Source organism: Anopheles cruzii, chromosome 3 (assembly GCF_943734635.1).
Source record: "Anopheles cruzii chromosome 3, idAnoCruzAS_RS32_06, whole genome shotgun sequence".
NCBI classification, from domain to species: domain Eukaryota; kingdom Metazoa; phylum Arthropoda; class Insecta; order Diptera; family Culicidae; genus Anopheles; species Anopheles cruzii.
The window spans coordinates 4,299,461-4,315,222 of NC_069145.1; the positions used below are offsets into that span (position 1 = coordinate 4,299,461).

Below are 15,762 nucleotides of genomic sequence, written 5' to 3' on the forward strand. Positions count from 1 at the left end.
ATGGACGAGTTCCCGTGGACGGCACTGATCGAGTACCGGTACCAGGATGGTAAGACTGGTTTCCACTGTGGAGGGACTTTGATCAACGAGCGGTACATCGTGACGGCAGCTCACTGTGTCCAACCACTACCGCAGGGCCAGACAGTGTAAGTAGTCAGTAGAAGCTAGCTACTCGCTGATGATAACCTTTGGGTTCAACTTCGATCCCAACAGGCACCGGGTTCGACTGGGCGAATTCGATCTGACTACTTCTCCCGATTGCCACCAGTACTACGAAGGAACCTGTGCCCATAAACAGATCGATCTTGGCATTGAGAAGATCGTCGTGCACCCCGGATATGATTTTTTTTTAAATAATAGTGTTCTTTATTGAAGAACTAGGTGTGTCCAGTCCCCCGATACACGTTCCTTTTCAGGCAACCCAGGAGGCCTGGACCCTTACGCAAATTCTAAAATTCTAAATACTAAAACAGATACTTATTGCTATGGACATTTAAATTAACGTTACTGAGCTGCGTTCTGTGCCAGGCGCCGCGCCTCCGTCGCTTCTGCTCTTCGCGCTGCTTCAACAGCAGCTCGTCGCCGTCGCTCCTGCTCCTGGTAGACGTTCCACTCGCGCTGTAGCCTTTGGGTGATGCCGCGCAGAGCCAGCCTTACTTCATTCCAGCGCTCCACGCTCTCCATCATCTGGGGCACCATGTCCTCGGGTGTGCAGCCCCTCAGATGATGGTGTCGCTCGCTCGTGAAGCGGGGGCACTCGAATACGACATGTTCAGCGGTCTCCGGCACACCTGGGCAGGCGCTGCAGTCAGGCGAGTCTATCCGCTGCACCCTGTGCAGGTAGGAGCGGAAGAAACCGTGCCCAGCCAGGACCTGCGTCAGGTGGAAGTCCACCCTTCCATGTGGGCGATGACACCAGCTGTGCACATCCGGGATGAGCCGGTGCGTCCAGCGGATGTTGCTGCTGGCGTTTCTCGTCGTTGCTCGTTGATCCCACACGTCCTGCCACTCCGTGTAGGTCACGAGCCGCTCAGCTTCCCTGACAGAGCCAGCCACTTCCAGGCGGCCGTCTCTTCTGGCACGATAGCACCTGGCGTCCTCCCGTAACAGCATACAGATGGGCGTCAATCCGGCAATTAGGGTGGTGGCCCAGTAGCCTGCAGTGCTAAAGGCTCCTGCCACCCCCCGTGCCGACATCCTCTGCACGCGTCGAAGTATTCGGCGGTTGGTCTGCACTTTCATTGCCGCGTCCGCCCAGATGGGAGCCGCGTAACGGATGGTTGACTCTGCCACTGTAGCCAGAATCCTACGCGTCTCGCTCGTTGGGCCGCTGTGGTTGCGCATCGCAAAGCGCAGGACTCCCAGGCGCCTGTCTGCCTTCTCTGCAATGCGCTTAACATGTGGTGTCCAGCTCAACCTCTGTTGCAGTGTCACTCCAAGGTACTGCATGGTTGTGGACACCTGCAGCTGCTTCCCAAGCATGCGGTAGCTGGCCACTCTGCCCTTCAGCTTCCTGGTGAAGACAACAGTCTCCGTCTTATCGGGGGCAAGCTGGAGTCCGCTCTGTTCCAGCCAGTTCTGCACAACGGTGACTGCTGTCTTTGCGGTCCCAATGGCTCCCCTTTGGGTGTATCCAACGCTCGTCAGTAGTATGTCGTCAGCGTATGCGTATATGTTGGTACCGCTAGGGAGAGCCAACCGCAGTACTCCGTCGTACAGAACGTTCCACAACGTCGGGCCAAGGATGGAACCCTGCGGAACACCAGCCGTCACCGCGCGACTCTTCACTCCTGTTGTTGTCTCGTACAGGAGCTGCCGCTGCTTGAAGTAACTGCCCATAAGGTCAACAAGTTGTGACGGCACCTGCATCTCGACGAGCGCCCTACCGATTGCTGACCATCCCGCTGTGTTGAACGCGTTTTTGATGTCCAACGCAACAGCAGCACAGCATCGATATCTGGCAGTCCCAGTGCGGTCTGGCTGGAGGGCTGCCTTAGCATCGTCCATTGCTCGTTGGATGGCATCCATCGCCGAGCGACCGCGTCGGAAACCATACTGCCGATCCGACAATAGTGGGCCGTCTGGTCCTTCCTCAAGGTGCTCGTTAAGGCGATCAAGGATCACCCGCTCGAACACCTTGGCGACGCCGTTAAGCATGCAGAGCGGCCGGTTGGAGGAGGCCTGCCCTGGTGGCTTTCCCGGTTTCGGGATTAGCACCAGTCTCTGCAGCTTCCATTCATCCGGGAAGGTCCGGTCATCCATGCAGGATTGCAGTAGGCGTTGGAACGTCGGCCCGTATTCCAGTAGTGCGGCGCGGATTGCCACGTTTGGAATGCCATCACAGCCTGGTGCTTTCTTCGGGCTCATGCAGGTGGCGATGCGCTGCAACTCCATCTGCGTCACCGGGCGTAGCGTGTTCTCTGTATTGGGCTCCGATTCAGGCCACTCCATCGGAGGGTGAAGCGGGAAGAGTTCATCGACATACCCTTCCAAGACGTCAGAGTCAACCTCCGGTGGCAATCTGCTCCCTCGGGTCCAGCTCATGGCGATCTTAAACGAGTCACCGAATGGATTACCATCCAGCAATCGCGCCAGCTCTTCGAGGCAGCTCTTCTTGCTACGCCGGATGGCATGTGTGAGCAGTCGCTTTGCTTCCTTCATTTCCTGTCCTAGCCGTTTGCGCTCTTCTGCTGAAGCTTGGACGTGCACTCGCTTCTGTGCCCACCGGCAATGCTTCTGGAGCCTTTCGATCTCAGGGTTCCACCAGTACACGGGCTTACCAGTCTGTTTGCCTGGTTTGCGTCGGACGCAAGGCATCACCCTGCTGCAGGCGCTGGACAGTCTGCGTGTAATCTCGGCGACTGTAGTTGCACCGTCGAAATCAGCCGCTTCCAGCGCTCCGAGGAACGCATCCTTATTGAAATGGCCCACCTTCCACCTTGGCAGTACTTCGACTCTCGGCAATGTCACCCCGCCATCGCTGTTGTTTCCGCCAACCACGAAACTGATCTCGGCATGATCGGAGGAGCTGAAGCGTGATGTCACATGCCATCCACTGACATGGGCCGATGGGCTAGCGTACGTAACGTCGATCCAGGATAACGATGCAGCACCACTGCCATGATAGGTGGGCTCTCTACCATTATTCTGCAAAACCAGGCCGATGTCTTCAAGTGCCGCGGACAGCATCCGTCCTTTCAGGTTATCACGCCTGCTGCCCCATGCTGTCGACCACGCGTTGAAGTCACCCCCGACAACGACACGAGGGGCGTCTCGTAACGTGGCCGTTAGTTGGTCAAGCATTGCCTTATACTGGCTCATGCTCCATCTGGGGGGCGCGTAACAGCTGGCAAACGTGATGCCTGCCACGTCCGCGATCACTAGGCCGGGAGCCCTGCATCTGACTCGTTGGATAGGGTTGGCACCAACCGCGACCACTGCACAGATGTCATCGGTGTCTGCCTCCCACCGACCGTTGGTAAGAATTTTGAACGGTTCGGAAACTAGCAGCACCTCGACAGTAAGATTTGGGCGGGAATAAATCCTTGCAGCCTGGGTCAGCAGCTCCTGGGCTGTCCTGCATCCATTCCCATTCATCTGCAGCACTATGAAGAGGAGGCTGTTATACCGCTACACTCCTTAGCACCAATTCGGTGTTCGCCGTGACAGATGATGCACTTTGTTGGTGCTGTGCACATTATGCTTTCGTGCTCCGACTGGCCACAGTTGAGGCACAGTGATGCACGATCTGGTCCCTTGCAGTCCTGCATGAGGTGACCACGCTCCAGGCAACGATAGCAGCGCTTAAGGTTCAAGGGCAGCGGCCCTAGTTCCTTCACTCTACATCTTGTGTAGGAAATCCGGAGCTTGCTTTCGGTCAGCTCTGATACCCTGCGGCGCGGCACCGAGAATCGTGTCGTTTGTAGTCCATTCCTCATCCTGTTCAGGATTGGTGCGCGGATCGTCACGTGGATTCGGTCCTCCACGGCATTCACAACATCCTCTGGTGTGGCCAGCATGTCGATGTCGCGGATGCACACCGTTGTCATCTCTGACATGACGCACGTTGCCAGTGCTGCTTCACCGACCATCTCACTAATCGCAGTCTGCACAGCCTGCGCGTCCGCCGACGGTTTGAGCTTCACCAGCGTGTGCTCTCTGGCATTCTTTGTAATGCTGTCCACGACCGCATTGACTTTTTGGTCCTTTCGGACTGCCGTGGCGACATCTTCACAAGTCTTGCCGGTGGCCGGCACTACGCGAACGACGTCGTTGCGCATTCGTCTACGCGTTGTCGTTGCCGGTTTCTGCTGTTGTTGTTGTTGTTGCTGCTTTTGCTGCTTCGTCGTCCGTGCTTGCCGCTGCTCGGCTTTTGTCGGCACACGCGTCCATTCGTAGCTGGCCGGTACATTTACATCAGCAACCATTTGCGCAAGCGTAGGCGACTGTCTTTGTTGCCGCAGGGCCGCTTGCTGCTCGCCAATAATTTTGCTGGTGACCTCAGCCGTTACGCTCTTGATGAGCTCTTCCATACGCATTGTTTCCAGCTGCGGCCCCTGCCGTTGTGGCTTAGGCTCAGGTCGCTGCTGTACTTGCTGCTGCTGTTTTTGTACCTGCTGCACGTGTCGTCGTGGCTGAGGTTGGGGTTTCTGCTGTGCGTTCTGCTGCTGCTGCTGCTGGATACGTTGCTGCGGCTGCTGGTTTGCAGGCACAGCCATCTCCCATTGCTGCTCTTGCAGCTTCATGTGGTTGTGCAGCACGGCCCACTGCGCGCGCTGCCTTTCATCCTGCTCGGTGAGCAGCTTTCGTATATCTTGGAGCTGCTCCTCTAGGTCCCTTACTTGCTTTTGCAGCATTCCATTTTGCAGCTTCAAAGCTGCGTTCTCCGCTGCCACCTCGGAGTAGGTCACGACAGGCTCAGTTTGCTCGGTTGGCCTCCGTTTGACCTCCGGCCCGTTCTCCTCGCTGCTATCCGAATTCGGCTCCGGCAAAGCCTGGCTACGCGTGCTCATTCTGCACCGTTTGGCCGTAGCCTTATCGGCCATTATCAGTGGCACTTCTTCTCTCTCTCTCTACTCGCATTAGAGCGAGTAGGGGAGCGGTGCCAGCCGGGTTTCAACCCGCAACGTGCTCGTGCAAACAACTGTGCTTATACAATACCGCACTCTAACTAGTCGCGGAGGTAAGAGTGGGACAACAAACAACGCTTTCGGTAGTTAGCGATCACGATCAAAATCAAAATGCGTGCGTTCGGCTTCACTGCTGATTTGCGACTACCCCGGATATGATGGTAGTAAGAAATTGTTCGACAACGACATTGCGTTGATTCGCTTTGATCGAGACGTGAGCTTCGTAAACACAATGCACCCGATATGTTTGTCTTCTAAGTCATCAATCGGCAGCATAAATAGCACCAAGAAGCGGCCGTTGATCTCCGGTTGGGGCCACGCAGCAGAGAAGCGTGATAATGATCGCAAGCAAAGGGCGGTGGTGAAAATCAAGAGTCAGGAGGAATGTGTCCCGATCTTCGCGCAACAAGGATTGGAAATGAATCCGGCTACGCAGATTTGTGGCACAAGCGTGGACACTGGAGACTGTAACGGGGACCCGGGCTGTGCGTTAGTACAGGAAGTTGCTGGGGTTTGGTATATGCAGGGAGTGCTTAGTTTTGGTCCACGAAATTGTGGCACGGCAGAAGGACCAGATGTGTACGTTAATGTACCCCATTACGTAGACTGGATTCGGGACAACATTTACTAGTTAAAGCTGGTTTATGGTGATCACGATCAACGGTTGTGGTTTCGGAGATTGCTTCGGAATTGTAAGCCATCGTGTTTTGCAATAAAAATGTTCAGTGTCCAAATTCTGGATTTTAAATTTTCTCAAAATCTTCCTTTTCTTTAAAATATATTCGAAAATGTTTTATTCGTTTAAACTTACGAACGGGGTGGCATTTAGTGGATGTTTGACCAAATTTCATCACGATTCAAACTGATGCCACGGGGCATTAGATTCCGATTGGTATTTCCAATACTTACTTTTGTTAATAACTATACAAAAAACGACTTAAGGTTAAGACACATGATGGAGGATCGCTTACACTGTAGTGGTAACATTGGCAAGACTTTCAGTGTCGGAGAGCGTTTTGATCAGCCTTCAATTGGCATTATCGTGAGCCTTCAGTTCGGTTTCTCCACTGCTTGCTACTTTCTATTAAACGGCATGCGTTCGCCAGCAATCGTCGTTCTCCGCAGCATAACGGCCGAATGCCACTCAGCAACGAGTTACTGGACCATTTTGTAAGCGATTCGTTCGGTGAAATCAAAGCAACCGCGCGTCTCCATCGTTTCGCGTGAACTTGAGCGCACAGTTAACTGACAGCATGCGTCCGGGATCCCACGGGCAAGACACTCACGGTTCTGAAGACCGATTCGGATCGAGTGTCTGGCGGGTGGTTGATAAACATACGGCCTCCGTGTGCCCACAACGAATAGTTATCATTCGCAGCGGCACTAGAGCGGTCGTCGGTGTATCGGGTCGGTTCCGGTGCGCCCCCGGTTGCTTGATTGTTTCGTAGAGGTTGTTAGATTAATTAGTGATTCGGCAACAGGAGAACACTGCGGTGATTACTTTTGTACTTCCATAAGTTAGTGATTATTCCAACCGAGGAATGGTTCCAAGCTGTTGACATCTTTTTAGATTGATAGATCGGATAAATGTGAGATTTGCTTGGTGAATAAAAAAATAATAGATTTCCACCGACACGGAGTAACAACCAGCCAAACAAGGTAAATCAAGAAGTTATGGTGATCAATGCAAGCCGTGCAAGTGATCCCATACCGCACCCGAACCGGGAGTGGACTTGACCAAACACGGCCCCAGTGGGCCGGACCAGGCGTGGGTCGGCGAGTCACACTTGTTGAATCCAATCCAAGCCAATTGAAGAGTGGGACGTTTCTTTTGTGGATCAGTGTCCAGAAGTGCCCAGCCCATAGTGTGCCCATAGTGTGCCCGGAGCGCGTGTGTAATTTAAATCAGGCTGATTAACCATAAATGGGGCCGTTAAAGTGTACCGCGATCATGGCGTTGGCGGAGATGCGTAATTTTCCTTGAATTAATCATTCCGTATCGCGTATGTTAATAATTATCATCGAACCTAGCGAGCTGACAAATGAACGTGAAAATTGTGGAAAACAATGGTCAATTTACCAGACACTGTGCTGCGGTTAACAAAGGGTGGTATCGATCGCTTGAGAAGTGCAATTAAATCGAAAATATACCTTCGGTGACCTCCGATGAGCGTGTGATTGATTGATTCGATCGAAAATCGAGCCTGATGCAGTGTTCTTGTTTGGTGTAATTTGCTTTAATCTGACCCCACAGGTGTAAAAAGACCAAACGTTCCGTGCTTGTGTTTATAGGTGTGTGTGTAATTTACCAAAGTGCCAAATGAATAGGTGCAAATTGAATAACGTTGTGTGTAAATATTCCACAAAAACTGGGAATTAAAAACGTAGAGTACGCTCTGAATTTCCATTCCCGGACGAGCGCATTCAGTTTAAATATTAATAAAGGATGGAGTGAAGCGTGTAAATGGAATTAACTATTTTACCAGCATAACTATGTGTTAAAAATTAGTGTTTCAATGCGCATTGTATTTTTTAACACACCACTGATAAGTGATTACACACAAATCCAAACCAGGCTTCCCGATAAATGTTTGGTATTTTAAATAACGATACAAAGTGGTTTGAATGCGCAAAAACATTCCAAAAAATACGTATAAAAAATGGGCATATAGAACATAACGTTTGCTTCTTCGCTACACGAAACTCACGGATTCGTACATCGCCAGGCCCCTGGGCTTTTAAATAATTTTGTTTCGAAAGAAAATTGTAGGACAAAACACTTTCCACTTCGCTGGCGCACGTATCGGCTTTCCATCCGTAGCGTTTCGGCCATCCTCCACAAAAGCTGCGAAATTCGCGAATAATGCATTACGCTCCGCCTCGCTCGCCGTCCACTCTTGGTCTGTATCGAATTAAATTACCCCAAAAACGCGAAACTTTTCTTCGTTCCACCGTGCGTTGGATGGCTTTTTTTTATGCGGTCGAAAAAACTTTTTGCAGATCAAAAGCATCGAACGCCACCGCGTGAATCAGGCTGGCCGGTTGGGCGCCAAGAGTTCTATCGGCCTGTCTGGGATTTAATTTGAGTTATTATAGTCCAGAAGAAGTTCACCCGAGACAACGGTGTCTCTGGCACAGGTGTCAACGATCTTTATGGGGGGGCGCTGCCTGGGAGATTTAAGAGACACCTCGTACAATTTGGTTGCCCACAGAAGAAAACTTACTCCTTAGTCCTTCTTGGAAACGATAAACATTTTGTTGCGATCCTTATGTTTATTTAGCTTCTGGTCCTCCATATTTCATCCGATGCCGAATTCCTGATCCCTCATCAGGCGGGACTTTCGCTCGGTAACTGGCCGTGAAATGATGCGTGGCGTTTATGGGACTGGAAATAAATAGCGGTCGGATTCAGCATGCGATGGTTGGGTTAACGAATTAAAGTGTCAATCCACCATGCTCGCTGGTATCACTGTACAGAATTTCCCGAGTATCATCACTCGCAAATTCGATAACAGTTTTAACACAATTTACGTACTTTCCCCGTTCGTTCCATCACGATCGCTGACGCTATTTTGGGACCCGTCCCGACGTCAAAAGTGTTGAAATCATCCCCGTCGCGATGATAAATTTGTCCAAAAAACCTCGCGACACTTTTTACTGCCACATAATTGGCCCATATATGCAGGCGCGATAAGAAACCGGCAACGTTTACCCGCTTTTGGGTCTGACATCGCATCTGACAGATGAGAGTTCGGCGCATCAGCATGCCCAGCTTATTTAAATATCGCCCCGTAAACACCTTCAACTGCTCGGAGCGGGAGCTGTAAAAGTTTGCGCCAGTCTACGTGGGCCCACTCGGCTAAAGACGGCCGCAGAATATAGCTTCAGGGCAACCAAGCGGGGACGGAACTACCCACAGGTTCTCAGAAACCGTCGGCTAATCTACGAGATGATAGATACTGGAAAACTTTCTGGACTTCGTTTCGTTTCATTTATCCGCCCTCTCAGTTCCTTGGTCGAAGCTAATCAAAGGCCACGTTTTAATACCGCGCGATAGACTCTCCATTACCACACTTTTCGGGCCCCCATTTCCCCAAGAAAGTCAGTATTTACCACCAGTGGCAGGGTGCACTTATTTGAATTCCATCTTAATTAAACTCCTATTCAATTGGGGCGGCCGCTAGGGGCGCTTGACAGGCGGTCCGTTTTGTTGGCCATGGTCTTAACTCGTTCATTGATAATTGACGCAAAGCTTGACTTGTTGAACAGCATAACGTTATCGACCGATTCGAAGGCACTTCAGGGCCAGGAGTTTTGTGCTTCGTCAAACTTGGCCAAAAATGTGCTATCACCAGCCAGCTGGTGATGGGTCCTTCGGAAGGGCCGAACAATCCAACGACGGGTGCGGTCAGATTGATAGCGTTAACGATGTAATTTATTTTCGCTGCTCAATCGCCGAGGGACCAGCCGAGAGGAGTGGACTAGTCACTTGCAGAGCGCTGCTCCCGAAAGCCGCTTATGGTTCGTGTTTATTACTGGTGACCCTTTTCGCTGGTGCTGCTTTGAAGGTGATTGGCCGAGACCGCCTAAAGTGGTTGCGCTCTGAAGTCTGCAGTGAGTACATTTAAAGGTTATTTTGTTGGCGTAAAAAGCTGAAGTTCTTGTTGAGGACGAAAGCGGATTGCAAAGTGGTTCCCTTTCATGTACACCGTCGGAGGGCTGAAGTAATGATCGATATGCGTACAAGAAGCTGGCTGGCAGTAACAATAGGGAACGAATCAGCTTCGAGGACACAGCGCTCAAGCCGAGTCCTGGCGAGTTTGGTGATTGATTTGAATTGTTGATGAATCATTGATGACGCGCAGATGAGCTTTCAAAACGGGTCGTGGGTCGTGTGACGTCGTCGACTACAAGGACCGTCTTCTGTCCGTAGTGCGCGACTGCTCAGCTCTCCGTAATATTAATGCCTTCCTGTGTGTGTGTGTGTGTGTTTGGTGCAGGAATTTTTATGACTCCCGGTTTGACTCTTTCATTCCCGGGGACGCATCTGCGAAGGGTTGTCCACCACATGGAGCCCGACGGAAGCTATTTTGCATAGAAGAAAGGACGCCTTTTTCCGTTCCGGTAGTTTATTTTCCCCATCCCTGTACCGGAGCGCCATTTTATGGTAATTTTTAGGAGCGATAGTGTTTTCGGAAGATAAATTGATAGCGATAGTGGAAGACAGAGAGAGGGAGACAGAGAGCGAGAGAGAGATAAAACAAACGAGATACGAGCTTGAAATTCCTTAGATTAGTACGCGCGAAAGCTGCTGCTTTCGAAGGCTTCTCGTAAACGTAAACGAATCTAATGAAAATATTTGTTCCAAAGCACGTTGAAATGGGCTGGGAACGTTATTATTTTGCAGTTTATTTTCGGGACCCAACAATGTTTGTGGAAAAAAAGAACGTCAACGACCACTTGTGCGAATCGGTTCGGTGCTTTCCTATCCGAATACCATTTTCTCTCCGGGAAAACCCACTCACCGGGTGCACCTTTTGATTACCATCATTCACAGCGGTGCTGAGGTGCCCTTTTTTCGGTCCCCGGACCGTATTGCCCATTCTTCACATCACGTACGATCCGATCCGGAGTATGCCGGCGGAATGCCATACGGAATATTCAACAACCTATGGCGTGCCAACGGGTGGCTGTTGAGAAATAACTCTCTTCGGCGCGCCATCGTTGTCGTCTTCTGGAGGGTCTAATGGGGAACGCTGGTTGGCCACGCGCTTGGGTCGAAATATTTATGGCCACAAATTTAGCGAAGGGCAAATAAAACAAAAATACGTCCAAAATAGCGGACCAGCTGCACGCGATGGTGGACGCTGAGCATTACGAGCAGATGGTACGAAATTTTAATTGCATCCATTTTATTTCCTACCCTGACGATATCCATCTGGCCGCACATTTTCTTACCGTTCCAAGTGCCGAGCTTTCTTGGAGAGGCCGAAAGACGTTGTGCCGGATTCGAACCTAATGACTGTTGTTTATTGTTGCTGCTACTCATGAAAGGGTGATAACATTTTCGCTCACGATAAGCAGTGAGAGTTTGAGAAATTATTGTTAATTTTTAACGTTCAATCGTTCGACCAATCTCAGTATTTCTGAAGGGTCTTTTAGTTCTGTTTAAAAGAAAACCATCGTTAAGCCTCTAGTTAGCAGCCGCCCTGTTAATATCAATCAAGAGCGAGCAACATGGCGCCAGAACACACGGGCCATGCATTATTTCCCATTTGGACGACTTTTGGTTCCGTATGAATTGCATTATCAAATCTGCGTCAATGCGCTGCCCACTGCGCTGGTGACGGCGGTCCGGAGGCCTTCGCGTACAGGAATGTCGTTTTTACTGGTTGGGCGCTGGCGCTTGACGTCCCAGCTGAGCCTCGGCGCAGAAGGCCGACAACATAGAAAGACCCTCTGGAAAGACAGGGTGGAGCATTTCTTTCCTGGACCGGTTCTCGACCGGTGCAATGACGTCGGCCACACTGCTCCAGCGCCGTGAACTTGAATCTGGTTTGTGAGTGCAGCACAGAGACAATGCCCGCCGTGTAACCTCTTGATTAAAATGTGAGTATAGCATAAACTGGATGTACCGAAAACGATCAATTTATGGCATACTCGTTGCTAACTGACCATCAGAGGACCGCCATGAGGCGGTGCATTGATTTGATCAAACACCAATTAATATGCGTCGAGCGTGGGTCCCACGTTCCCATAAGCACACACACGTACTGTACAGGCTCTGGGACACGCTTGTTGCACGTGTTCCCACACACACACACACACACCCCTGGTCTGGTTATGACTGCATTTTTCACTACCCTCGGACCCGCCGTCGCCGGTTGAGTTTCGATAAATGTGAAACCCGCAACAAAATAGCCACAAAAAAGGGAAATAAAAAACCCGTCGCCATAATTCCGATACACCGGCAGCCCTGGCACACACGGTCACGGCTACAGTGTACCTCAAGAAAATGCACGATTGCGTGGAAAATGCAACAGATGCACCACATTTCTCCGTATCGCGCGAGTGGCACGTGCATCCATCCGGTGCGCAGCATTCCGGTGATGGTGAGATGGTTTTGCTCCGCTCTGCGGAAAGTGCATTTTTCCAACCAAAAAGCAATTGCAATCGGTGCCAACATTGAAGCCCTCACATGCCGCACCGCATGTCGAGGTATGAGATGAGGTGGAAAAATGTTGAAAATGCTCATAGAGAGTCATACAATGTCGGAATTGCGAACCCGACCCGACCTCGCTGGGAAATTGATGCATATTGGTCCTTCGCTGGTTTCGCTCGTCTGATAGGAGTGATTTGTGCAGGTGAACCGACGCTTTTTTTGGCGAACCCGTTGAACGATTTCGCGTGGAAGGTTTCACATTCCGGGAAGATGTGAAACATATCTAAACTTTTGCTAGGACAACGCTGTCATCGGGAATGCATCTTTGCACGGTTCTTAGTTTGCTAGCTAGGCTAGTTTAATTTCTGTCGGTCGCTGGATAGGGTTTTCTTCGTTTAACATGATATTATTTATTAATAGTTGAAGAATAGTTTAAGAAAAAAAGCAGCCTGCATACAAAACATCTGGTCGGCTGCAAAAGTTTCTTGCGAATCGTTTACAAACTTCGTTCAAAAGTACAAGCACAAAAGTTCGTAGGAAATGTCCAGTGCTTTATTATTCAAGGTTCAGTTATCCTTCAAGTTGCCGCGGTTCGTGACTTAGGTGTTGTTTTAGATTTTAGGATTACTTTTGAGGATCATTGTACCGAGATAGTTAGTAGAGCACTTGCGCAGAATGTTAGGTTTTGTTTCACGTATGTTAAATGAGTTCACTGATGTAATGTGCCGGAAAATTCTTTAGTGTGCTCAAGTTGGTCCAATTATCCGGTGTGGTCTGGGGATGTCAGCCGCAATGTTGGGAAGATACTTTCGGGGCTGTTCAGAGAAAGCTGTCTCAGCGACTGGTTGATTCCAGCAAAACAACCCGGCATGTTACAATATCCGGGGCTTTGTACTTGGCATTCACCAGCTTTCACATAGGCGTTTAATATCCTTTTCATGTTAAACCTTTTAGCTTCCGAGGCTGATACTCCTTTCTTGTTCGCTAATGGTCATTTGTCCGCACCTGACAGCGGATTATGAGAAGGTGTCCTATGTACGAGACGGATGTTTAGTCCCGTCAAATGTCCTCTAGTCTCGACCCACTAGGAAACAAATATTGCTAGAACATATAATCGCGCTTAGTCAGTACTGAACTTCCACATGTCTATTCCATGCAAGTGCGTTACTTATTTCTGCTCTTTCTGACATTAATTTTGTCTTAGTTTTGGTCCGTTTGCTACAAACTGATCGCTTCAATTGTCAGTTGTCAAAGTATTGATTGAAACTGAAATTTTGTTTTCAACAAGGTTCGTCAACAATTAATTTCTTTCGCAAAAACATTAGAGCTTCTTATTGAGCGTAATAGTGAAGAAGATGAAATTGGGTATGCGAATATGTTTTCAACTTAACACTTAAACTGAACTTAAACACGATGAATTCCACTACTTCAACTGGCGTCCTGTGGTCCGCTTATCTACTTCGTTGTCCCTTATGTGTCCCTGGCATGTCGTAGCTCTCGTTCAATCGGTACCCAGTATTCATTTCCTTCGATTGAAGCAAGAGTACTATATGTTTCCGGACGAGTATGGAAGTCGCATGGAAGAATGGCGGTGGTCCGTTTTGGGCTTGGTTTTCGGACTCATTAACTTGCGGTTCGCCTAGTTCGACATCGTTAGCAGGAGATTTGAATTGGCATTACATGGACAACCGAACCGAAGGGAAGCTGAGACAACTGCTAAGGACACTACAAAACGCCCCACGTGTTCGTGTGTGTGTTTGTGTGTGTGTGACTGATCGATTCGGATTCGTTCGTGACTATCTAGCCAAACAGATGAGCAAACCGGGTGTACTGATTGCCAATAATCCTTGGCCCTGCCGGCTTCCGCTCTGTCATTTTGGACGATTTTCGTCAAAGTATGAGCATCTACTGGAACCGCAAGTCTGAAGCGGTATGGTTAGTGGCAATTTAGGAACATGTCATGCACAATTCATTAACTCTCGTCGTGAAGGGCAATCGGGGGGTGAGCAAATTAAAAATGCCACATGAATGGCGGGAAAGGGCGATTTGGTTAATCGAACAAACTGGGGACATCTGGGTAGCATGAATATAAGCGTTCTCCGTTCACACGAATCAATCGATCATCGAAACGCTCCACGGTTGAGCGAGAGTTCTTAAGTTTCTTCCGTCATGTCCTATTGGGCCAGTTGCAAAAAGTTGCAAAACTAATTACCGCAAATGAGTTTAGCTTTAATACCGAACCAATCGGCGGGTGGTTCAAGCACGAAAAAACGGCTGTTTGCCGAGGAAAGGACGCGAAGAATTAGCGAAAGGATGAACTTGTCCAAAGGGTGACCAAACTAGTAGTAGCTGGCAGCGAGGGTAGCAGAAGGAGTGCCGTGTCTTGTAATCCCCGTAGTGGCATCCAACTTCGACCGCCGACCGCTGCGCTAAGCGACCGGTCGGTCGGCCGGGCTATTTATCACACTGCGGTTGGATTAAATCATCAGAGAAGGAAAGAACGAACGCTTCCCGTGCCCGGCCGCGGGAAGTTTCGCTGGCCCACTTAGAAACCAACAACCCACAGACGAGCAGCCGCACCGTCAACCGCGCCACCGTTGTTTGCTTTCGTCGTAAATGCAAATACGACAATTGTACTCACTGACGCCGCGACGACGTCGACGACGAACGACAAGGCCAGAAGAAGATAAAATGACACTAACACGGTTTTCACCCATTTTGAAAGCAAATTTTGTGGACCCTGCCCGGAGCCACGGAAGCTTCGCTGACATGGAGTGCTTCAAAGTTGGCTTGCGGGAGACCGAAAGGCCGCAACTACTGCAGTACCGGTACCGGTTCCTCGACCATTCGCACCCTGGCGACTGGCGGGGGTTCTTATCTTGATAACGACGGGGCGGCGGATTTATACGACCCCCGGAGTGCGCCCGTCAGTCGTGATATCAAAACAGGGATGCTGTGTGAACCTGCCTGGAGCATCTTCCGCGTTCCGCAGACGTCGTCCGAAAGGGGGTAGCCGCATTCAATTCGTTTACTGTAGCCAACGAACGACCATCATACGACCGGCGCGTGCAGCTACTGCGCTGACCTTGCACGACTCTTCATCGCGTTTCCTTTCTTTCCAGATGCAAAGCGGAAGGCATACCTTGCAGGCGCACCCAACACGATCTGGCCTGGATCGGGCATAATCAAAGCGGAAAAGTGGTGCTTCTCGTGAGTCAGAGGTCGTCTTCTCCGTGACAGCACGTGGTGATAGTGCGCTTTCGGCGACCACTCACCGGGTGTCAATGACATTTCATTAGCGACCTCGTGACGTGACGGTGGTGACGCAAGTTTACGTGACACAATCCGCTGCACCAAAGGCGTTCGAGTTTTGTGACATCCGGAGGGTGTGTGTGTGTGTGTGCTTAAGGTTTATGACTTGTCTGGTGCACGAACCCCTCTCGGTTGTTATCTGAATGATTCGATAGCTAA

The 15,762-nt window shown here is 50.2% G+C and overlaps 1 protein-coding gene across 1 annotated transcript; it reads left to right on the forward strand.

Moving 5' to 3' along the window:
- LOC128275110 (CLIP domain-containing serine protease B4-like) lies at nucleotides 1-15,505 on the forward strand. Its single transcript, XM_053013506.1, has 4 exons — nucleotides 1-146; nucleotides 214-361; nucleotides 5,221-5,596; nucleotides 15,414-15,505. The coding sequence occupies exons 1-4, from the start codon at nucleotides 1-3 to the stop codon at nucleotides 15,503-15,505; spliced, it is 762 nt and encodes a 253-aa protein (XP_052869466.1).
- Nucleotides 15,506-15,762: the final 257 nt, after the last annotated feature.